Genomic DNA, 25,643 nt, shown 5'->3' on the forward strand with positions numbered 1-25,643 from the left:
GCCAGTTTCCTCATCAGCCACTTCCGGCGTTCATAAAACTGTCACTGAACCAGAGAAGTTACTTGTTTTGAACAGTCAACAAGCTGTAACTCTTCAGGCTTTCCCGGCGATCTAATGACATCTTGGGTTGTCGGGTGTTCTGCCGGATATCAGCGTCGTACTTGCACGATATTTCGGTCACGTAGCTCGAGACCTTCATCAGGTGCGACCTGAGACTGCTCCTCGAGTGGACCTGGTCCAGTATTTATGCCTATGGACTTCCCCCTCCACCAACGGCTGCAGGCGCTTCCTCTGTGGTCCGCGCCCATTCCCTGTGACCTGCTGGAGCGTTGCTGCTCCGTTTTCCGTCCGCTGCGGTTCTAGGTGTTCCCTCTGCGGTCCGCGCCCACCAAACCCGCTCCTGGGGGTTTCATCTACGGTCTGGGGTACCAGGCGTTCCCCCTGCGGTCCGCGCCCGCTCACCACGACCTGTTGGAGCGTTGCCGCTCCGTTTTTCATCTGCTGCGGCTCTGGATGTTCCCTCTGCGGTCCGCGCCCACCAGTCCCACTTCTGGGTGTTCCATCCGAAGATGGCAACGCTCCAACAGGTCGTGGTGAGCGGGCGCGGACCGCAGGGGGAACGCCTGGTACCCCAGACCGTAGATGAAACCCCCAGGAGCGGGTTTGGTGGGCGCGGACCGCAGAGGGAACACCTAGAACCGCAGCGGACGGAAAACGGAGCAGCAACGCTCCAGCAGTTCACAGGGAATGGGCGCGGACCACAGAGGAAGCGCCTGCAGCCGTTGGTGGAGGGGGAAGTCCATAGGCATAAATACTGGACCAGGTCCACTCGAGGAGCGCCTGCCACTGCACTTCCTACGACATATGATGACTTACAATAGATACATAATACTAGGAGACTTTAATGCACGACACCATATGCTAGGGGACACAGCCGACAATAGAAACGGACGAAGTCTATTCGACTTCCTGACAACAGAACCAATGGAACGGTTACCAGTTAACCAACCGACTTTCATAGGACACCGAGGCCATTCGACACCAGATCACGTACTATATGGACACAACATTAGCGACACAATGTCAGATGCTGTCGTGGGCACCTCGATAACTAGCGACCACCTGCCTATCATTTTTTCGACCAGCGCCACCCTGCCCCCAGACCATATACCCACAAGACGAACAATCCGCAAATACGCAAATGCGGATTGGGACAAATATAAAGAAGTACTCACGGAACAACTAGCAATACCACTGACGATAACAGACGACGACGACCTCCAACACGCCACAAATAGAATAGAGACTGCCATACATCAAGCAATACATGAAGCCATACCCACTATAGTAGTCGAAAATTGGAAACAAGCCATACCCCAGGAAGCCCTCAACCTAATACGACACAAAAAACAACTTTATAGACAAATCAGAAGCGACAACAACCCAGACCTAAAAAGACAATGGAATAGATTGAATGCCAGAGTCAAAAGAATCATATCCGAACACCGACAAAGACAATGGGACGACACATGCAGAAGACTTAACTACAGGGAAGGGGGGAAATTCTGGCAACGCTTTAAAACGCTCACGGGACAACGACAGACAACAAACACTACATTACTAGTGGATAATGAACCGACAACAGACAAAGCAGAACAAGCAGATGCATTTCGACAAGTACTGCAGCAAGTTTACTCCTTCCCACAAGACGCAAAATTTGACGACAACTTCAGACAACACGCCGAGCAACAGCTGACTATAATCCTAAACACCCCAACGACAGCAACAGAAGACGAAAACACGCTGACAGCAGAAATCACTAACGCAGAAATAATCAATGCCATATACTCAGGACGTAACACAGCTCCAGGACAAAATGACATAAGACGTATACACCTCCAGAAAGCCCCAGCCCACCTCCTGACACCCATCCTCTACCTCATCTACAACTATTGTCTCACAAATGAAACGCTACCCGCCACTTGGAAGACTAGCAAAACAATAATGATACCAAAACCTGACAAACCAAGGACTGACCCAAGATCTTACAGACCGATATCTCTACTCGACGTCATAGGGAAAACTTACGAAAGGATACTAACTGACCGCATAAAAACGTATGTAGAACGCAACGACATCCTCCCTCTGACACAATCAGGCTTCCGACAAAATCACTCCACTAACGACCCGTTAATCAGACTGACCAACGGAATAACACAAGGTTTCAACATAGGACACTGCACGCTTGCAGTCTTCTTAGACATAGAGCGTGCCTTCGACAAGCTCTGGCATTCAGGACTGCTCTACAAACTGAGCAAATTGGGCCTCCCGACCAAGGTTATACGACTAATACGGACGTACATCACAAACAGGAAGTGCAAGGTACATGTCGGCGGAGCCTACTCCCAAGAATTCACACCCCAAGCAGGAGTGCCACAAGGAGGTATCCTATCCCCGCTGCTGTACACGCTTTACACGGCTGACGTACCAACGACAACAACCCCCAAAGAAACGGTAGGACTGTATGCTGACGACACCGCCTACTGGTGCACAGACTTGAGGACGACAACCATACAACAAAAAACACAGACCTACCTACAAAGATTAGAAAACTGGATGACGACATGGAGAATCCGACCAAACCCAACCAAAACCCAAATGGTTTTATTTAGACACAGACACCTGACGAAAAAACGACAACAAAACACAAATGACATACAACTGACGCTGTGGGACACACCACTAAGACTTAATGACACTGCCAGGTACCTAGGAGTGTACCTAGACAAGTACTTAAACTGGAAGACACATCTCACTTATCTGCTAAACAAGACGAGGAAAAGACAACGCCTAATCAGACAAGTACAAGGACGTTTCCATGGATCTGACGACCACACGGCGATACACACCTACAAGACGTACATCAGACCAGTGATAGAATATGCAGCAGCCCCCCTAGGAGGCTTGCACAAACCGGTAGCCGAACGACTCTACTCGACCGAAAGACGACTTTTACGCAGCATCTGTAGACTGCCAAGGCTCACGCCCAGAGACGACGTATATGACATCACAGGCGTGGAGCCGCTACAAAACAGACTGACCAAACTCAGAGCGAACTACGGTAGACACATATTAACGAAACGCCCAGACATGGAAGACATGTTGACAACAAGACCGCGAATGAACAGACGACCAAAATTTAAGTATACCCAACCAGCGTGTACAGTAGCACAAAACACCAGCCAAGAATACCCAGACCTCGCCCCCACCATGGAACCACTAACACAAGGCATCCAACTTCCCCCACACCTCACCCAAAGACACAGAAACTGACCCCAGAATATACACACAAACGCGCCTGCGCGCACACGCACACACACAAAACATACACAAGAACTGTAGACCTAAGCTACATCTAAAAAGTAGCATAGAAATAACAAATTAAACATTAAAAGTAGCATACACACCAAACTACGGTACTACTATCGTATGCTACAACCTCAATACACACTAAAGTACTCCAAGAAAACAAAGAAAACAATCATAACGGAAAATACGGTATAATTTATAAAGAAACACTATATCACAACATGACTTAAAATCTTTAACACTTAAACCTCAACCTCTAACCTCATTTTATGTAATATTTTTGTACCTATCTAATATCCTTGTACCTACTTTATATTTTATTTTATTTTGTATTATTGTATTATTTTATATCTCTGCATTTTTATATATGCTATATCTTTGTATACTCAATATGATCAAATGCACTTTGCAAGAAATATTGAACTAATAAATAAATGAATGTACGAGTTATGTACAGCAAATGGCTGAAAAGGGCAATGCAAGCCCTCAAACAGCCCGCCCATCCCCATCAGGGGTGGGAATGAAAAGTGCAAAAAAAAAAAAAACACTCGAGGAGCAGTCTCAGGTCGCACCTTATGAAGGTCTCGAGCTACGTGACCGAAATATCGTGCAAGTACGACGCTGATATCCGGCAGAACACCCGACAACCCAAGATGTCAGTCAACAAACTTTTCTTGTCAGACATTCTATAGTCATTTAACTATCTTTCCAAACCTGAAGAATAGAACTCTGAACTCGACATCATATGGCAAAATACCCTATTTGTGCAGAACATGAGAAATAAAAGGCTTTCCAAAATATTAATCTCGTAAAGAATCTATACGCAAATACAAAAACAGTTATAATTTCACTTTCGAAAATGTCAGATGAAACTTTAGTAACTCAAGATATTGACAAGGATGCAGTCTGTCTCCCACTTTATTTAATCTACACTCCCGGAAATGGAAAAAAGAACACATTGACACCGGTGTGTCAGACCCACCATACTTGCTCCGGACACTGCGAGAGGGCTGTACAAGCAATGATCACACGCACGGCACAGCGGACACACCAGGAACCGCGGTGTTGGCCGTCGAATGGCGCTAGCTGCGCAGCATTTGTGCACTGCCGCCTTCAGTGTCAGCCAGTTTGCCGTGGCATACGGAGCTCCATCGCAGTCTTTAACACTGGTAGCATGCCGCGACAGCGTGGACGTGAACCGTATGTGCAGTTGACGGACTTTGAGCGAGGGCGTATAGTGGGCATGCGGGAGGCCGGGTGGACGTACCGCCGAATTGCTCAACACGTGGGGCGTGAGGTCTCCACAGTACATCGATGTTGTCGCCAGTGGTCGGCGGAAGGTGCACGTGCCCGTCGACCTGGGACCGGACCGCAGCGACGCACGGATGCACGCCAAGACCGTAGGATCCTACGCAGTGCCGTAGGGGACCGCACCGCCACTTCCCAGCAAATTAGGGACACTGTTGCTCCTGGGGTATCGGCGAGGACCATTCGCAACCGTCTCCATGAAGCTGGGCTACGGTCCCGCACACCGTTAGGCCGTCTTCCGCTCACGCCCCAACATCGTGCAGCCCGCCTCCAGTGGTATTGCGACAGGCGTGAATGGAGGGACGAATGGAGACGTGTCGTTTTCAGCGATGAGAGTCGCTTCTGCCTTGGTGCCAATGATGGTCGTATGCGTGTTTGGCGCCGTGCAGGTGAGCGCCACAATCAGGACTGCATACGACCGAGGCACACAGGGCCAACACCCGGCATCATGGTGTGGGGAGCGATCTCCTACACTGGCCGTACACCACTGGTGATCGTCCAGGGGACACTGAATAGTGCACGGTACATCCAAACCGTCATCGAACCCATCGTTCTACCATTCCTAGACCGGCAAGGGAACTTGCTGTTCCAACAGGACAATGCACGTCCGCATGTATCCCGTGCCACCCAACGTGCTCTAGAAGGTGTACGTCAACTACCCTGGCCAGCAAGATCTCCGGATCTGTCCCCCATTGAGCATGTTTGGGACTGGATGAAGCGTCGTCTCACGCGGTCTGCACGTCCAGCACGAACGCTGGTCCAACTGAGGCGCCAGGTGGAAATGGCATGGCAAGCCGTTCCACAGGACTACATCCAGCATCTCTACGATCGTCTCCATGGGAGAATAGCAGCCTGCATTGCTGCGAAAGGTGGATATACACTGTACTAGTGCCGACATTGTGCATGCTCTGTTGCCTGTGTCTATGTGCCTGTGGTTCTGTCAGTGTGATCATGTGATGTATCTGACCCCAGGAATGTGTCAATAAAGTTTCCCCTTCCTGGGACAATGAATTCACGGTGTTCTTATTTCAATTTCCAGGAGTGTATATTCAGGACGACCAAGTTACGAATTGGAAAGACGAAATACACATACGAATTACCTAAAACTGGATCTAGAATACCATTTAACACTCTTTTATAAGCTGATTACCAGATAATTATAGAGGAAACAGAAAGTAATTTACAAAGAGCAGCAAATAGATTGAGCTAAAACAATATATTAAAACAATTATATTTGCAAATAACGCAAAGATAATGACTCTGAAAGAAAAGAATCCAATCAGATCGAAAAATAATAAATGAGAAAATTTTAGAGCGAGTATTCCACGAAAAATTATCTGGGACAAAGGCATTGAGTAGAAGGTTAATAAATGTCAAGCTACCTATCTAACAACTGGAAGAACCTTGTGAAGAAAAACAAGAAAAGAAATACAAATGAAACTCTATAAAGTTATGTCTGTACCCACTCTTGCTTATGGTTGCGAGTCATGAACAGTAACAAGGAAAGAAAAAATTACGTATACAAGCAGCAGAGATGAAGTTCGTGACATATGTAAGAGGCTGGAATAAAATGGATAAAATAAGAAATGAAACAATAATATTAGAACTAAAATATTTTTAGTTACTGACAATATAGAAGTGAATAGAAGGAAATGGAAGTATTGTGTTGACGGAATAACTGAAAATAGATTATTCAAAAGGGTGATGAATTATTGGCCTACTGGAAAGAGACGACTAGGTAGACCTCAGAAGAGATAGCTGGATGGACAGATCATAGAGGCCAGAGCAGGTGAATATAACACCTAATCATTGGAAGGAGATGATGATTTTGATGATGACAGATTGCAATCGCTGGGAGCCTAGGAACGAGCATTTCGGAAACGACGAAGGTGGTCGGTTTCTCGTGTACTGCTGTCGTGAGGATCCATGGAAAGTACACTACTGGCCATTAAAATTGCTACACCAAGAAGAAATGCAGATGATAAACGGGTATTCATTGGACAAATATATTGTACCTGAACTGACATGTGATTACACTTCACGCAGTTTGGGTGCATAGATCCTGAGAAATCAGTACCCAGAACAACCACCTCTGGCCGTAATAACGGCCTTGATACGCCTGGGCATTGAGTCAAACAGAGCTTGGATGGCGTGTACAGGTACAGCTGCCCATGCAGCTTCAACACGATACCACAGTTCATCAAGAGTAGTGACTCGCGTATTGTGACGAGCCAGTTGCTCGGCCACCATTGACCAGACGTTTTCAATTGGTGAGAGATCTGGAGAATGTACTGGCCAGGGCAGCAGTCGAACATTTTCCGTATCCAGAAAGGATCGTACAGGGCCGGCAACATGCGGTCGAGCATTATTCTGTTGAAGTGTAGGGTTCCGCAAGTATCGAGTGCAGGGTAGAGCCACGTGTCGTAACACAACTGAAATGTAACGTCCACTGTTCAAAGTGCCGTCAATGCGAACGAGAGGTGAACGAGACGTGTAACCAATCGCACCCTATACCATAACGCCGGGTGAATACACGCTTCCTATGAGCGTTCACCGCGATGTCGCCAAACACGGATGCGACCATCATGATGCTGTAGACAGGAGCTGGATTCATCCGTAAAAATGACGTTTTGCCATTCATGCGCCCAGGTTCATCGTTGAGTACACCATCGGAGGCGCTCCTGTCTGTGATGCAGCGTCAGGGGTAACCCCAGCCATGGTCTCCAAGCTGGTAGTCCATGCTTCTGCAAACGTCATCGAACTGTTCGTTCAGATGGTTGTTGTCTTGCAAACGTCCCAATCTGTTGACTCAGGGACGAGACTTGGCTGCACGATCCGTTACAGCCATGCGGACAAGATGCCTGTCATGTCGACTGCTGGTGATACGAGGCCGTTGGGATCCATCACGGCGTTCCGTATTACCCTCCTGAACCGACCGATTCCATATTCTGCAAACAGTCATTGGATCTCGACCAACGCGAACAGCAGTGCCGCGATACGATAAATCGCAATCGCGATAGGGTACAATCTGACCTTTATCAAGGTTGGAAACGTGATGGTACGCATTTCTCCTCCTTACATGAGGCATCACAACAATGTTTCACCAGGCAACGCCGGTCAGCTGCTGTTTGTGTATGAGAAATCGGTTGGAAACTTTCCTGATGTCAGCACGTTGTAGGTGTCGCCAACGACAAGAGTGTGAATGCTCTGAAAAGCTAATCATTTGCATATCACAACATCTTCTTCCGGTCGGGTAAATTTCGCGTGTGTAGCACGTCATCTTCGTGGTGTAGCAATTTTAATGGCCAGAAGTGTAATAGAAAATCTGGACAAGGTACAATGTAGAGATGGGAACGTACCTCGTCGTCGAAGTCCCACGGCGTGTAGGAGAACTGTATGGCCGGCATGAAGACGGTGGCCTGCAGCCAGCGTATGAAGAGCTCCTTGGTGGGCGTGTCGCTGCCGTAGCCATTGCCGCCCACCATGTCTGGCAGCACGAAGGGATAGCCCACCATGTTCATCTGCAGCAAAGTCGTCACGAGTGTCGACAGTCCGTTGTCGAAGCCCCACCTGGAGTCCTTGTCGAGCATGCGCACAAACACCGGCAAGTCCTGGGTTCGCGCGGCTACGCGCACTTCTATCATAGAGCCGAATTGCGAGACAGTCCTCACGTAGTCCTCAGTGAACTGCATCGGACTCAGTTCTACGGGCTCTATGTCGGGCAACTGTGGCAGCCAGCTGGTCTCTCCTGCATCGAACTTAAACGAGTCGATACCAGTCTCGTTTCGCAGTGTCTGGAAATAAAATGAGAATCGTGGACGAATGCTATAGTCAGGTTGACTGATTGTACAAGTTAAATGTATTGAGATATACAGAGTGAATCACCTAAAACTTGCACTGCAGATATTACAGAAATGGAAAATGCTTATAAAATGACTTTTATCTTACAAGGGAACCTCCCCATCGCACCCCCCTCAGATTTCGTTATAAGTTGGCACAGTGGATAGGCCTTGAGAAACTGAACACAGATCAATCGAGAAAAAAGGAAGAAGTTGTGTGGAACTATGAAAAAATAAGCAAAATATACCAACTGATTAGTCTAAGCGAAGATAGCCAACATCATGCACAATCTGACCTCAGGAGCGCCGTGGTCCCGTAGTTAGCGTGAGCAAGTGCGGAACGAGAGGTTCTTGGTTCAAGTCTCCCTAGGGCGAAAAATTTTTCTTTATTTTCGCAAAGTTATGATCTGTCCATTTGTTCATTGACGTCTCTGTTCACTGTAATAAGTTTAGTGTTTGTGTTTTTCGACCGCACCGCAAAACCGTGCGATTAGTAGACGAAAGGACGTGACTCTTCAATGAGAACCGAAAACATTTGATCGCAAGGTCATAGGTCAACCGATTCCTCCACAGGAAAACACGTCTGATATATTCTATGCGACACTGGTGACGGTATGTGCGTCACATGACAGGAATATGTTGTCCAGCCACATAACTTGTACACTTGGCGAATGGGTAAAAACATTCTCCTACGTTGCCCGATTTAGGTTTTCTTGTGGATATGATAATTACTCCCAAAAAAGTGATGAAAACATCAGAGTTTGTCACATAAACTGCAACAAATGAATCCAACAGTTTCACAGTCGCTCACTTTTCCTTGTGCTCTGTCAAAACATATGTTTTTAACGTTTTCAAATTTTTCCGTGTGCAGACCCACAAATACTGCATATGTCCAAGCAAATCTGAACATGTCCTGGAATTTTGGAGAGCGAAGTTGATTATGTGTGAGTGCCTGAACTTTGATAATTGTCTGAAAATAAAAAATTAAAATTTTCGCTCGAAGGAAGACTTGAACCAAAGATCTCTCGCTCCGCAGCTGCTCACGCTAACCACGGGACCATGGCGCTCGTGAGTTCAGTCTGTCCCAGATGTTGTATATCATTCGCATGGATTACTCAGTTTGTATATTTTACTTAATTTTTCTGAGTTCTACACAACTTCTTCCTGTTTTCTCGATTGATCTGTGTTCAGTTTTTCAAGGCCTATCCACTGTGCCAACTTATAACTAAATCTGAGGGGGGTGCGATGAGGAGGTTCCCTTGTTAGTACGAGGGCTGTCCAGAAAGTAAGTTACGATTGATCGTGAAATGAAAATCACAGTGACAATCAGAAATGTTTCATTTGTAACAGTTAGCTACACCTTTCAGCTGCTTCTCTACGTAGTCGCCGTTCTGACTCAGACATTCGTCGTAGCGTTGTACAAACTTTCCAATACCCTCATCATAGAAGGCAGCCGCCAGTGCTTTCCTCCAATTCTCTACGCTGGCCTAAAGCTCGTTGTCTGTGCCAAAATGTTGTCTTCATAGTCAGCGGTTCGTTTGAGCAGAGATGAAACTCAGTGGGAGACAATTACGGGCTGTATTGTGGGTAAACAAACATTTCCAATTGAAACGATGCAGGAACACCTTCATTGCCCCTGCAGAATGAGGCTGAGAATTGTCTTGAAGAAAAAACCGCACTACAGTTATGTAATGTTGGTTGCATAGCTTCAGGGGAAAATTCTCACCAGGCCCTCGTACTTGGCGGGAGACACTATTTCCTATAACATCTTTACGCGCTCACTAAGAGCTCAGGAATGAAAAGAGCGACATAATTCTACCTAGAGTCATACTAGAGACACTGCCCAACACATCTTTGCAAAGCTTTATCGGGTTTTCATAGTCGTTTTCATTTCGCGACCGATCGTAACTTACTTTCTGGACAGCCCTCGTAATATGAATATTCATTTATGTGCTTGGAGAGAGAGAGATTGATTTTTGATTGAGATTTTTACTTTAAGTCGTAACTAGTACCTGAATTTTGGTTGCTGCCTCCTTGAATGATCAGCTCCTGCACCAGTTGGTGACGTTTTACAATTTGGAGGAAGTTAGTGTTCTTTAAGGTTAAAAAAACTGTTAGTTACTTGGCCGTATTTCGGATAGCTTTGAGTCCAAGTTTTCGTTGCTTTTCATACCTAAGGGACCACTGTTGTAAGTAAGTAAGATCAGACAGCAATCTGCTTTTCGTGAGAAAAGGAGATTGCTTGGCACACAAACTGCCTTCAAACTACACGTCCTGCTACATCAAAATTGGTCAGTGGAGTTCAGCAACATACTATTTTACAAGAACGTAATCCAAAAACAGTAATTAATAAATTATGAGAGGTTGTTACTTATTGAATGAAAACTATCGAAAATGCATTTCTTTTCCTATATTTTAGTGAACTTTGTACACTTACAATTCTGTCGATTGATAGACAGCAACGACAATGAAGTTCGCCTTTTTTTCAAAAACAAAATATTTCTATTCTTCACTTCCAGAATATTTGTATACATAAATGTTTGGCTACTATTACACATGCTTCACTCGGTTTTGTCACTAAAATATCAATTTTCATTACATGTAACAATACGTTCTGAGCGACGGCCTAGCAACACGTCCTCTTTCCACAAGATACAGATAAACAGTCCTTTTTTTAATAAAATCAATTGTCTTTTTTTAAGAGTCCATACTAAAAGATTCTCTAATAGTATCGTTGCGGAGATTGCGCGCTAAAGAGTTTCTTGCTGACCAGCTGCGCTTCACTTCACTTCAAGTACTTTTTGAATCACATTGACATTTACGTTATTTACATACATTGCTGAGCTTCTCAGAATAAAATCAGGCACTAATTAATTAAAGAAAAAAAAGCAGTGAGGCACACATAACATTACATGCTACTGATGTGCGGTTATCACAAAATGAATTAGAAGTCAGGGGTTCGTATTGTCCGCAAATAAACAGATTTTAATAATACTTAGAAAGTTTATTTTTGTGCAGACATACACTTTTGAAATGTAACAATGCCTGTTGACAGAAAAATTAAAAGTAGTCTAAATTAGAATGTCAGTGGTGCTTATTGCAGGATTCTAGTGCGAGTCGTTCACGAGATACCGTATTTTGTAAAGTTCCCACACCAACACTTGTACAATACCTATGGCAGCACACACTAAAGAACAACAAAAGCACATTCATTAGTTATGTAGAGTCTGACCAGTAACGAGGCAAATTATCATCACACGTTGTGTGCAAAATGACCATCAGGAACGGCAATTCGTGATTCCAGTCCAGTGTGGAACGACTGCTGCACACATGCTAGGATTTCAGCAGAGATGTCTGAGCAAGTTGCAGAAATACATCGTTACACAAGAACCCATATGCTTGAATATTTCTGGTATCTCAACTGCAGATTTTTCAGCGCTCATTTAACTTTAGGACTCTGTATCTCACAATGAACAAAAATGGTGTTGTACCACTATTGAAATAAGCCCTTCACATTATCGGGTGTAAGACCAACCTATAGCCCCAAACACCAGGAGCTTGTTATATGCTGACGACCTCGCTTTAGCACGCAGAGCACAGAATTGAATCAATGAAGAACCTCACGAATGCCCTTGAAGATCTATTCAGACGCTACAACACAAACGAGCTTAAACCAAACCCTTCAAAGACCCAAGTGTGTGCGTTTGATCTGAGAAACAAGGAAGCCACTAGCAAATTGAAAATAGTATGGTCGGGGGTCGAACTGGAACACTACTAGACTCCAAAATACCTAGGAGTGGCACTTGCAGATCTCTCCACTTTCAAAAAGCACTGCATGAAATTTAAATCGAAAGTCTCCACCAGGAACAATCTCCTACGGAAACTGGTCGGATCACAGTGGGGTAGCCAACCTGAAACAATCCGAGCATCTGCAATGGCACTATGCTATTCTGCGGCAAAGTATGCCTGTCTTGTTTGGTATAATTCTACTCGTGCCAAACAGGTGGATGTGGCTGCCAACGAAACCTGCAGAATTATAACAGGTTGCTTGAAATCCATTTCAGGCGAATGGCTTTACCACCTCGCAGGAATAGCACCACCACCTGTTGGAAGAGAGATAGTTGCGAACAGGGAAAGAAAGGCAGTGGAACAGGAACGTACTCGTCCTCTGTATGGGCATGAATCGCATCTGCAACGACTGAAGTCAAGGAAGGAACTAGAACCACTGTTGAAAAAGCTTGTTTACAACTATGGAGGGCTAAGACCTACTTTCCCCCGGGTTGGAAAAGGATTGTTGAAGCTTTATCTCCAGTCCATGTCAGGAAATGGACAACTTGGAAGTCCCTCAACAGACTGAGATCTGGAGTTGGAAGATCAAAAGTTAACCTGGCAAAATGGGGATACATTGATCCAAATGATATTCGGTGTGACTGTGGAGAAGAACAGACAGTCCAGCACACGCTTCGGTGTCGATTGCGTCCAGTCTCCTTTACAGAAGATGACTGTCAACAGGCAACAGAAAATACACTGGAAGTGACCAAGTTTTGGTCAAAAGTAATTTAATCATAACTGTGTAAAATGTATGTACATGTACCTGTATGTTTTTGACACGAGAATAATAATAATCTTGTGTATTTGATATGTCCTTGTGAACAGCATCTTTCAGTATTCCCCACAGAGAAAACTCTGCAGCTGTCAAATACGAGGAATGCGCCGACCAAGGTACAGGTCCTCTGCATCCAATCAAACGATTTAGAAAAAATTGGTAAAGACATGCTGCAGTACTTTGTCGACCATGGCCTGGACAGCTATCATGGAGTGCCACAGATTCCTCTTAGTCTGCAGAGGAATGCCTTCAGGCATCCGTGGAAGATGGTCCGTTAAGAGGCTACGATACTTGTGTGCGTTCAGTGTTCCCTCTCTGAAAAACGGACCTATGAGCTGATGGCTCACTATTTCAGCGTGGTGTGGTCCGAAAGAACAGACACCACTTCTACAATAAGGCGAATATGGGCAATGATCCCTTCTGTGCAGATGCACACCAATCTCGAATTCCTACAGAAATCGGCGAAATGCCGCGAGTAATGAGGATTAACGGCAAGTGGCACTACATCAGTAATGTTGAGAACTTGAGTCTGACGGGACGCGTACTAGGATAATCCGCGCACTTGCGATGACCACTGTGGCCAGGTGGCGTACTGGTCAGCAGGAGACCCCGGTTCTAATCCTGATTTGGCACAAATTTTCAACTATCCCCATTGACTTACATCAATGGCCACTGGCAACTAATGTCTTTAATTCCTTTGTGTCTTGAGTATTAATGGTGGCAGCCCAAAAACTATTTCTGTTCTTCCAGACACTTTTGGACATGTCCTAAAGAACAGAAACCACATAGGTAACTTATCAATAAGCTAACAGAACACCAAAATTTCGTGTTTAGTTGCCCAACTAATCGTCCATCGACACTTAAATGGTTGAAATTGCTCTGATCACTATGGGACTTAACAGCTGAGGTCATCAGTCCTCTAGAACTTAGAAATGCTTAAACCTAACCAACCTAAGGGCATCACACACATCCATGCCCGAGGCAGGATTCGAACCTGCGACCGTAGCGGTGGCGCGGTTCCAGGCTGAAGCTGCTAGAACCGCTCGGCCACAGTGGCCGGCCCATAGCACTTAAATCTTGCAGGAAATAGTAATATGCCGTTGAGAAGGATGTTTCGTCGACTATCCAGCAAGCACAACTATGACTTCAAAAATTTGTGTAAAACATTATGACCACTTGTTTAACAGCGTGTTGCTCCGTCTTTGGAATGGCAGCGACTCTACTTCCATTCCAATTGATCCATAGTGAGGAGGTCCTCCAGGATGTAGAACACGTCAGAAAAACAGCAATACATGACAAATATTTACAACTAAAACAAATAAGCTAATGTACCATTCCACAGGTCCCAGGTGGAATGATCGTCATTTTTTAATGAACACTATATGAAAGTTATTTTACAAATACTAATCCACTGAATTTAAAATAAAAAAGTCTTTTATTTATTTATAAGGTAATAAAACGTGTAATACAACTACTATAATACAATGAACACATTACTGCATAGAAATGGTGCAGAAGTTAGATTGTACTCACACACACACACACACACACACACACACATTACTGCACTGAAATTGTGCAGAAGTTATATTAGTTGGTTTTACTGAGAAATTCATCAGTGGAGTAGAAGGAGTTGGCCACCAATAAATCCTTTAGGCTTCTCTTAAACTGAATTTAATTGGTTGTTAAGCTTTTATGGCTGCTGGCAAGTTATTGAAAATGTGTGTTCCTGAATAATGCACACCATTTTGTACAAGACTAAGTGACTTTAAATCCTTGTGAAGATTATTCTTATTTCTAGTATTGATTCCATGAATTGAGCTGTTGGTTTGAAAAAGTGATATATTTTTAATGGAAAATTTCATTAAGGAATAAATATATTGGGAAGCAGTAGTTAGTATCCCTAGTTCCCTAAAAGGGCTTCTGCAGGATGTTCTTGAGTTCACACCACATATAACTCTTATTGTACGTTTTTGTGCCCGGAAAACTTTAGCTTGGCTCGATGAATTACCCCAAAAAATAATCCCATATGACATTACGGAATGAAAGTAAGCATAGTATGCCAGCTTTTTCATTTTTATATCCCCTATGTCTGACACAATTCGCATTGGAAATAGAGATTTGTTAAGACCCTTCAGCAGTTCTGTGGTATGCTCCTCCCAGTTGAATTTATTATCAAGCTGTAATCCCAAGAATTTAACACTGTCCACTTCTTCTATCCGCTTGTCATCGTATCTTATGCATATACTCGTGGAACACCCCTTACAAGTTCTGAACTTCATGTAGTGTGTTTCTTCAAAGTTTAGTGACAAAGAATTGGCTAGGAACCAGTGATTACAGTCCAGAAATATTTTATTAGTTGATATTTCTAAGACTACATTTGATTTGCTATTTATTGCAGTGTTTGTATCATCAGAAAACAAAACGAATTTGGCATCTGGTAATGTTACTGATGAAAGGTCATTGATATACACAAGAAAAAGTAAGGCCCCCAAAATGGAACCTTGGGGGACCCCACATGTAATTAGTTTCCAGTTGAATAATGCCTGATAGCTTGATACATGTCACTTTCCTAATGACATCCTTTGTTTCCTGCCAGAGATATAAGATTTGAACCATGGTCATTACATCAATCTGTGTTGACTATCATGCACGTGAAACTACTGTCATACAGTTCTGGCGTTGTGGTACGGAGAGTTATCCTGCTGGAAGATGCCGTCGCCGTCACAGGACACATCAGGCACGAACGGACGCAGGTCGTCCGCAATAATATTCACGAAGTCCACAGTTGGTTGGTTGGTTGTTTGGGCAAGGAGACCTGACTGCGTGGTCATCGGTCTCATCGGTTTAGGGAAGGATGTGGAAGGAAGTCGGCCGTGCCCTTTCAGAGGAACCATCCGGCATTTGCCTGGAGTGATTTAGGGAAATCACGGAAAACCTAAATCAGGATGCCCGGACGCGGGACTGAACCGTCGTCCTCCCGAATGCGAGTCCAGTGTCTAACCACTGCGCCACCTCGCTCGGTGAAATCCACAGTTGTCACGAAGCCTGCGACTAGGCCAGTATCACATTATCAAATTTCTTTGACAAAGAAATATGATCAAGCATTCGTGGAATTTCTTTGACAAAGAACTAAAAAGGGGTATTACACTGTCATCATATTTTTCGTCAAAGTTCAACATGGCGGACAACAATAACTGGTTATTACGCGCTGCAGTTGCTTGTACCACAACTGCAGTGTGTATGCATTTTAACGAGAGGCGGCAGAAAGAGAGGAAACATGCTTGTATGAAGCCGTGTGTTTTATGTTGAGATAACAAAAGCATTCAGTAAAATTTGATACGAGACCTCTAAGTGGAGAACATCAAATCATATATAAATTGCTCACGAATGGAAAAGAGTGCGTTTCAGTATTTGCTCAGTAAAGTGGCCCCTAATACACTGCCGGTCATTAAAATTGCTACACCACGAATATGACGTGCTCAGACGCGAAATTTAACCGACAGGAAGAAGATGCTGTGATATGCAAATGATTAGCTTTTCAGAGCATTCACACAAGGTTGGCGAGACCTACAACGTGCTCACAAACAGAAGTTGACCGACGTTGCCTGGTGAAACGTTGCTGTGATGCCTCGTGTAAGGAGATGAAATGCGTACCATCAGGTTTCCGACTTTGATAAAGGTCAGATTGTAGCCTGTCGCGATTGCGGTTTATCGTATCGCGACATTGCTACTCGCGTTGGTCGAGGTCCAATGAGTATTAGCAGAATATGGAAGCGGTGGATTCAGGAGGATAATGCGGAACGCCGTGCTGGATCCTAACGTCCTCGTATCACTAGCAGTCGAGATGACAGGCATCTTATCCGCATGGCTGTAACGAATCGTGCAGCCCCAACAGATCGGGACGTTTGTAAGACAACAACCATCTGCACGAACAGTTCGACGACGTTTGCAGCAGCATGGACTATCAGCTCGGAGACCATTGCTGCGGTTACCCTTGACGCCGCATCACACACAGGAGCACTTGCGATGGTGTACTCAACGACGAACCTGGGTGCACGAATGGCAAAACGTCATTTTTGCCGGATGGATCCAGTTTCTGTTTACAGCATCATTATGGTCGCATCCGTATTTGGCGACATCGCGGTGAACACACATTGGAAGCGTGTATTCGTCATCGCCATACTGGCATATGAAGTGGGGTGATGGTATGAGGTGCCATTTGTTACACGTTTCGGTCACCTCTTGTTCACATTGACGGCACTTTGAACAGTGGACGTTAAATTTCAGATGTGTTACGACCCGTGGCTCTACCCTTCATTCGATCACTGCGGAACCCTACATTTCAGTAGGATAATGCACGACTGCATGTTGCAGGTCCTGTACAGACCTTTCTGGATAGAGAAAATGTCCGACTGCTGCCCTGGCCAACACATTCTCCAGATCTCTCACCAATTTAAAACGTCTGGTCAATGCTGGCCGAGCAACTGGCTCGTCACAATACGCCAGTCACTAGTCTTGATGAACTGTGGTATCGTGTTGAAGCTGCATGGGCAGCTGTACCTGTACACGCCATCCAAGCTCTGTTTGACTCAATGCCCAGGCGTATCAAGGCCGTCATTACGGCCAGAGGTGGTTGTTCTGGGTACTGATTTCTCATCATCTATGCTCTCAAATTGCGTGAAAATGTAATCACATGTTAGTTCTAGTATAATATATTTGTCCAATGAATACTCATTTATCATCTGCATTTCTTCTTGGTGTAGCAATTTTAATGACCAGTAGTGTATTACAAAGCAGAATACTTACTTGAGTAATGCATGGGTTCCCCATAAATTGCTATTTCTTGGCACAGGAGAGAGCTGCTCCCCTCGAATACTGCAGTGCATTTTAACCAAAATAACTTCAAAAGCGTGCTTCAACACCCGCCAGGGTAGCCGAGAGCGCTAATGTGCTGCTTCCTGAGCTCTGCTAGGCACGCCGGCCCCGGATCGCCCGGCGAATTAACGACGAGGGCTGGTACGCCAGCCAGCCTGGATGTGGTTTTTCGGCGGTTTTCCGCGTCACCCAACGTGAATACCGGGCTGGTCCCCAAGTTCCACGTCAGTTACACAACTAGCACACATTTGAAATTTTTCTCACTATTCCATGGCTTACACTAGACACAGACAGCTTGGGTACACTACTTCCATCCTGCGGGGTTCGGGGTGGAGGCAGGAAGGGCATTCGGCCACCTGCTGCAGCTAACGCCACCAAATAAATAGTAACAAGGCCGACCCCGCATTGCAGCGGGAAAAAGGCCTCAAGAAAATGATGAGTGTTTCGACAACTACAAAATTAATAGAAAGTACAAGATGAAGCACGTTTAACTTGTGGCATCCAGAGTTCAAAAATAGACAAACTACAATGGAGACTTGAGAAAAAAGTTTATTTTAGAGTGTTGTCGTTTAATCCAGCTTGCTGAAAAGCTCCCTGGGTGTTTACTGTAGCTCTGATTGGGATTTGAAGTCGCCTGCAACATACCCCACCTTTCCACCAGCACAAGATTAATAGCATGAATTGTGCCCCTTGCTCACACCCCCATCCCTTTCGAAGCAAGGTTATTACACACATCAAAAAAAGTTTTGCATCACCTCGCTTCCGAAAGTTCCGGAACCTGTACAGAAAATCAGAATAGAGATCAACATCATTTCCGCCCTTTTTGATGTTCATGGTGGTGGTGGTGGTGGTTAGTGTTTAACGTCCCGTCGACAACGAGGTCATTAGAGACGGAACGCAAGCTCGGGTTAGGGAAGGATTGGGAAGGAAATCGGCCGTGCCCTTTCAAAGGAACCATCCCGACATTTGCCTGAAACGATTTAGGGAAATCACGGAAAACCTAAATCAGGATGGCCGGAGACGGGATTGAACCGTCGTCCTCCCGAATGCGAGTCCAGTGTACTAACCACTGCGCCACCTCGCTCGGTTTGATGTTCATGAAAACCGCACATTGCATGTTTTACCAACATACAGCGAGACCATCAGAGCTGGTGGTCCAGATTGCTGCACACACCGGTACCTCTAATACCCAGTAGCACGTTCTCTTGCGTTGATGCTTTCCTGTATTCGTCGTGGCATACTATCCACAAGTTCATCAAGGCACTGTTGGTCCAGATTGTGCCACTCCTCAACGACGATTCCGTGTAGAGCCCTCAGAATGGTTGGTGGGTCACGTCGTCCATAAACAGCCCTTTTCAATCTACCCCAGGCATGTTTGATAGGGTTCATGTCTGGAGAACATGCTGGCCATCCTGAAGGAAGTCATTCACAAGATGTGCACGATGGGGGAGCGAATTGTCGTCCATGAAGACAAATGCTTCGTCAATATGCTGCCGATATGGTTGCACTATTGGTCTGAGGATGGCATTCACGTATCGTACAGCCATGATGCCTTCCACCACCACCAGCGGCGTACGTCGGCCCCACATAATGTCACCCCAAAACAGCAGGGAACCTCCACCTTGCTGCACTTGCTGGACAATGTGTTTAAGGTGTTCAGCCTGACCGGGTTGCTTCCAAACACGTCTCCGACGATTGTCTGATTGAAGGCATATGCGACACTCATCGGTGAAGAGAACGCGATGCCAATCCTAAGCGGTCCATTCGGCATGTTGTCTCGTCATGGACGTTGGGAGTGAAGTTACGCATCATGTAGCCTATTGCGCACAGTTTGAGTCGTAACACGACGTCCTGTGGCTGCACGAAAAACATTATTCAATATGATGGCGTTGCTGTCAGGTTTCCTCCGAGCCATAATCCGTAGGTAACTGTCTTACACTGTAGTAGCCCTTTGGTGGCTTGAGCGAGGCATGTCACCGACAGTTCCTGTCTGTCTGTATCTCCTCCATGTCCGAACGACATCGCTTTGGTTCACTCCGAGACGTCTGGACACTTTCCTTGTTGAGATCCCTTCCTGGTACAAAGTAACAATGCGGACGCGATCGAACTGCGGTATTGACCGCCTAGGCATGATTGAACTACAGACAACACGAGCCGTGCACCTCCTTCCTGGTGGAATGACTGGAACTGATCGGCTAACGGACCCCCGCTGTCTAATAGGCGCTGCACGTGCATGGTTGTTTACATCTTTGGGCAGGCTTAATGACATCTCTGGACAGTCAAAGGGACTATGTCTGTGCTACAACATCCACAGTCAACGTCTATCTTCAGGAGTTCTTGGAACCGGGTGATGCAAAATTTTGATGTGTGTATAAGGAGCCGAAGGAACACGCCAACTAAACTTTGCAGCCATGTTTACAAGCACACTACAGACGGGAAATAGCTGTAGCGATTCCAGTGTTCCAGGCGGTTGCGTTTCCCACTTTAGTGAACAAAAGACGAACGACTTTTATGATGAATTCTACAGCGAGGCTTTAGATTTGATTTTATTTCTTTGGCAAAATGTGATATTTGACAAAGTTCCTTATTACACTATCAAATTTCTGTGACATAAATATTTGACATCAACTTTGACAAAGAAATATGATAGTGTAATAGCGGCCTTACAACCGCAAATCCCATGGAAGCCCAGGTGAACGTCCCCCTTAGTACAGAACGACCTGAACTACTTCAATGGGTCGTAACTTCCCTTCCAAACCTCGTTGACACGAGAATGTTGTTTTAATGTTGTCAGTACCTCTGAGGGAATCTGAAGTGCCACCCGTTGTTGGAAAGTTGATTGTGGTTTCTGCGCAAGAGATCCTTTGCCCGGTATACTGCTGCACAAGCTCGGCTCGTCTTCGTTCGTTCGCATACCCTCGCGGTTTGTGAAGTCTATGTGTAGTTCTGGCCGCGGTACAATGAAGAGCAACTCAGTGACTCGTTTGCTGCCTTTTAGCTGATAGAGGCATGCGGGTTTTTACTGTGAAAACACACTGGAAGACAGACCCATTGGTTATAACAAAACGGACATTCCACAGAGAATTCAATGTGCGTGATGGTCCAACAGAAGCAACAGTTTTATCGATTGCTAGGAAACTGGAGACAACTGGTGTACTAAACAGTGACAGTGGTCAACATAAAACAGTACTGAGTTCAGACGTTAGTGATAATGTTCGAAGACACTGGAGAACTCACTAAGAAAATCGCTGCGTTGATCGAGCCAGGAGACAGGCATTTTACATGGCATGTGTCAGAAACCTGCAGAGAAATTGGCACTGCGACCGTACAGAGTGCATATGATGCAAGCATTGCAAGAAACAGATCGTGGGAAAAGAATGCATTACTGTCTATGATTTCAGGGGTTTCATATTCAAGGTCCTGACATTCTCAGCCGAACTTCGTTTGAAGATGAGTAGTGGTTCCATCTATCAGGCTACATCAACACACAACACAGCTGATAGTGGGTTGGTGTAAACCCCCGTGTCATCCAAACAAGCACCACTGCATGATCAAAAGGCAGGAGCGGGGTGCACAGTGTCAGCTTTGAGGATTGTTTGCACCATTTTCTTTGATACGACCGTAGACACTACAGTTTACATGGGCATCTTCAACACATTTGTGAAGCAAATGGACGTCACCGAAGTTATACAAGGTTATTTCCAACAAGATGGAGCAATGTGCCAAACGTCTAACGCATTAGTGCAACATGTAAATACACTCACGCTCTGGTGGGCGGTTTGCGGGTTTAAATCACCTCCTGGTATGACCATGCGGTGCATTTGACCTGCGGTCGTTGCACGATGGTGCTGGCAACAGTCCACATACGCAGAAGTGTGTTGGTGCATGTCAGAGTACAGCGCAGCGAGTAAGTGTGCAGAAGTTTTCAGACGTGCTAATGGTGACTGTGTGTTGAAAATGGCTCGAAGAACACATATTGACGACGTTATGAGGGGTAGAATACTAGGGCGACTGGAGGCTGGTCAAACAAAGCAGGTCGTAGCATGGGCCCTCCGTGTGCCACAAAGTGTGATCTCAAGATTATGGCAACGATTCCAGCACACAGGGAACGTATCCAGACGTTACAGTATGGGACGTCCACAGTGTACAACACCACAAGAAGACCGATATCTCACCGTCAGTGCCCGCAGACGGCCACGGAGTACTGCAGGTTGCCTTGCTCGGTACCATACTGCAGACACTGGAACAGTTGTCTCCAGACACAGTCTGGAGACGACTGAACAGACCTGCAAGGTGCATTCCACAGACCCCTGATCACAGGAGAGCCTGTAAAGCCTGGTGTCAAGAACACAATACATGGTCATTAGAACAATGGTCCCAGGTTATGTTCACAGATGAGTGCAGGTATAGACTGAACAGTGATTCTCGCCGGGTTTTCATCTGGCGTGAACCAGGCACCAGATACCAACCCCATAATGTCCATGAAAGGGACCTGTATGGACGTCGTGTTTTGATGGTGTGGGGCGGGATTATGATTGGTGCACGTACACCCCTGCATGTCTTTGACAGAGGAACTGTAACAGGTCAGGTGCATCGGGACTTCATTTTGCATCAGTATGTCCGCCTTTTCAGGGGTGCAGTGGGTGTCACCTTCCTCCTGATGGATGATAACGCACAGCCCCACTGAGCTGCCATCATGGAGGAGTACCTTGAAACAGAAGATATCAGGCGAATGGGGTGGCCTGCCTGTTCTCCAGACCTAAACCCCATCGACCACATCTGAGATGCTCTCGGTCGACATATTGCTGTACGTCTTCGAACCCCTAGGACACTTCAGGAGCTCCGACAGGCACTGGTGCAAGAATGGAAGGCTATATCGCAGTTGCTGCTCGACCACCTGATCCAGAGTATGTCAACCCGTTGTGCAGCATGTGTACGTGTGCATCATATCCCATACTGATGTAGGGGTACATGCGCAGGAAACAGTCGTGTTTTGAAGCACACGTGTTTTGGGACGGTTTTCTCAACTTATTACAAATACCGTGGACTTTCAGATCTGTGTCGTGCGTGTTCCCTATGTGTCTATGCTATTAGCGGTAGTTTTGTGTAGTGCCACGTTGTGTGGCACCACATTCTGCAATTACCCTTAATTTATGAGCATGAGTGTAGTTTCTTTGGTGACTTGGGGGAGAGAGGGGGGGATTATGTCAGGTGATCCGAAGGCCACAAATTTTTTCAGATTATTCAGATACTTTCTCGTAGGGGTATCTTAAAACCAGAGTGCAGAAGAATAGACCGTGGTCAACTGCAGAACTCCGCGAGGCCATTACACAGGAAATGAGAAACATTGGCGAGGACACACCTTACAGAGCGTCGCGGAATATGGTGAAACGAGTACAGCTGCGTGTCGATGCTGGTAAACGCAATTTTCAACATCTGCTATGAGAACTTTGTGTGTATCTGTGTAGCCTCCCAATTGCATGTTATCATCTCCCAAAATTGGAAATGTGTCATAATTTATGACTCATTAAAGTAGTTCAAGTTTATATCGATGCACGGGGAGAGTGCTTGAACAGGTGCTATGATATCAGAGAACTCACACACTCACAGCAAGCAGCTATCCACGAGCATGAACACAAGGTGATTCCGATGTCCGAAGAAAAGTTTCTCACAGTCATTTCCTCCTTTTCCTCTGCCTGTATTAACCTTGAGTACTTGTGACTTTCCCCTTAGCAGAGCAAAGATGACTGATGGAACAGGAGAAAAGCATTTTTGTCCTTCCCAATACTTCTGATACTTCCTACAGTTAGTACAGCCAATAATCCTCAAAGATTTTTGGACAACATAGTTGTGGTGATTAACAGCGATTAGTATGATTAATCAATTATTCAAACAAAGTCTTAATCGCATTTATTATTATTATACCGCCAACCGGTTTCAACCCGACGTAGGGATCACCTTCTGGGCGTTTACACTGTGAAATTATATACATCCGCCAGAAAGACTCCATTATACAACAGCTAAAATTACGTAAATTTAAAATATGTTACCCATTGGTCGACTGCTGGTGGTGTCACTCCTGTCTACATAACGGCAGGAACTATGCGAGACTAACCCTTCGTGTGGGCTTAAATAGCGTGCTGAGATCACGTGAATAGACGGCGTCCTCACCACAAGAAGTAGAGAGCTTTGTAGTCCTTCCATATTAGCCGTTTTAGTAAATTGACTCAAATGTTTTCTACGTAAATGCACGAATAGATATATTATAATACAAGACGACACCAGTTTTTGTGTGTCACAAAATGTTTTACTTTCTATTCAAATGGTTCAAATGGCTCTGAGCACTATGGGACTCAACATCTTAGGTCACAAGTCCCCTAGAACTTAGAACTACTTAAACCTAACTAACCTAAGGACACCACACACACCCATGCCCGAGGCAGGATTCGAACCTGCGACCGTAGCAGTCCCGCGGTTCCGGACTGCAGCGCCAGAACCGCACTGCCACCGCGGCCGGCTTATATTATGGCACATAATGTAAATTACTTTTACGAATTTTACGAGTTCACTACGGAACATTTGTTGTTGTTGTTGTTGTGGTTGTCTTCAGCGCTGAGACTGGTTTGATGCAACTCTCCATGCTACTCTATCCTGTGCAAGCTCCTTCATCTCTCAGTACTTACTGCAACCTACAGCCTTTGCTTAGTGTATTCATCTCTTGGTCTCCCTCTACAATTTTTACCCTCCACGCTGCCCTCGATTGCTAAATTTATGATCCATTGATGACTCAGAACATGTCCTACCAACCGGTCCCTTCTTCTTGTCAAGTTGTGCCACAAATTCCTCCTCTCCCCAATTCTATTCAATACCTCATCATTAGTTATGTGATCTACCCATCTAATCTTCAGCATTCTTCTGTACCACCACATTTTGAAAGCTTCTGTTATCTTGTCTACACTATTTATCGTCCATGTTTTACTTCTATACATGGCTACACTCCATACAAATACTTTCAGAAACGACTTCCTGACACTTAAATCAATACTCGATGTTAACAAATTTCTCTTCTTCAGAAACACTTTTCTTGCCATTGCCAGTCTACATTTTATATCCTCTCTACTTCGACCATCATCAGTTATTTTGCTCCCCAAATAGCAAAACTCATTTACTACTTTAAGTGACTCATTTCCTAATCTAATTCCCTCAGCATCACCCGACTTAATTCGACTATATTCCATTATTATCGTTTTGCTTTTGTTGATGTTCATCTTATATCCTCCTTTCAAGACACTGTCCATTGCGTTCAACTACTCTTACAAGTCCTTTGCTGTCTCTGACAGAATTACAATGTCATGGGCGAACCTCAAAGGTTTTCTTTCTTCTCCATGGATTTTAATACCTACTCCGAATTTTTCTTTTGTTTCTTTTACTGCTTGCTCAATATACAGATTGAATAACATCGGGGAGATGCTACAACCCTGTCTCACTTCCTTCACAACCGCTGCTTCCCTTTCATGTCCCTCAACTCTTATAACTGCCATCTGGTTTCTGTACAAATTGAAAATAGCCTTTCGCTCCCTGTATTTTACCCCTGCCACCTTTATAATTTGAAAGAGAGTATTCCAGTCAACATTGTCAAAAGC

General features: G+C 45.2%; 1 protein-coding gene across 1 annotated transcript in view; it reads right to left on the minus strand.

Annotated features, from left to right (window-relative positions):
• Window positions 1-25,643, minus strand: part of LOC126424662 (myogenesis-regulating glycosidase-like) — a 56,027-nt gene that overhangs the window by 17,195 nt on the left and 13,189 nt on the right. Inside the window, exon 3 of the mRNA XM_050087392.1 lies at window positions 8,037-8,471. Within this exon, the coding sequence (XP_049943349.1) occupies window positions 8,037-8,471 (435 nt within the window). The remainder of the gene's footprint in view (window positions 1-8,036; window positions 8,472-25,643) is intronic.

Source organism: Schistocerca serialis, chromosome 10, assembly GCF_023864345.2.
Source record: "Schistocerca serialis cubense isolate TAMUIC-IGC-003099 chromosome 10, iqSchSeri2.2, whole genome shotgun sequence".
In the NCBI taxonomy this organism is placed as follows: domain Eukaryota; kingdom Metazoa; phylum Arthropoda; class Insecta; order Orthoptera; family Acrididae; genus Schistocerca; species Schistocerca serialis.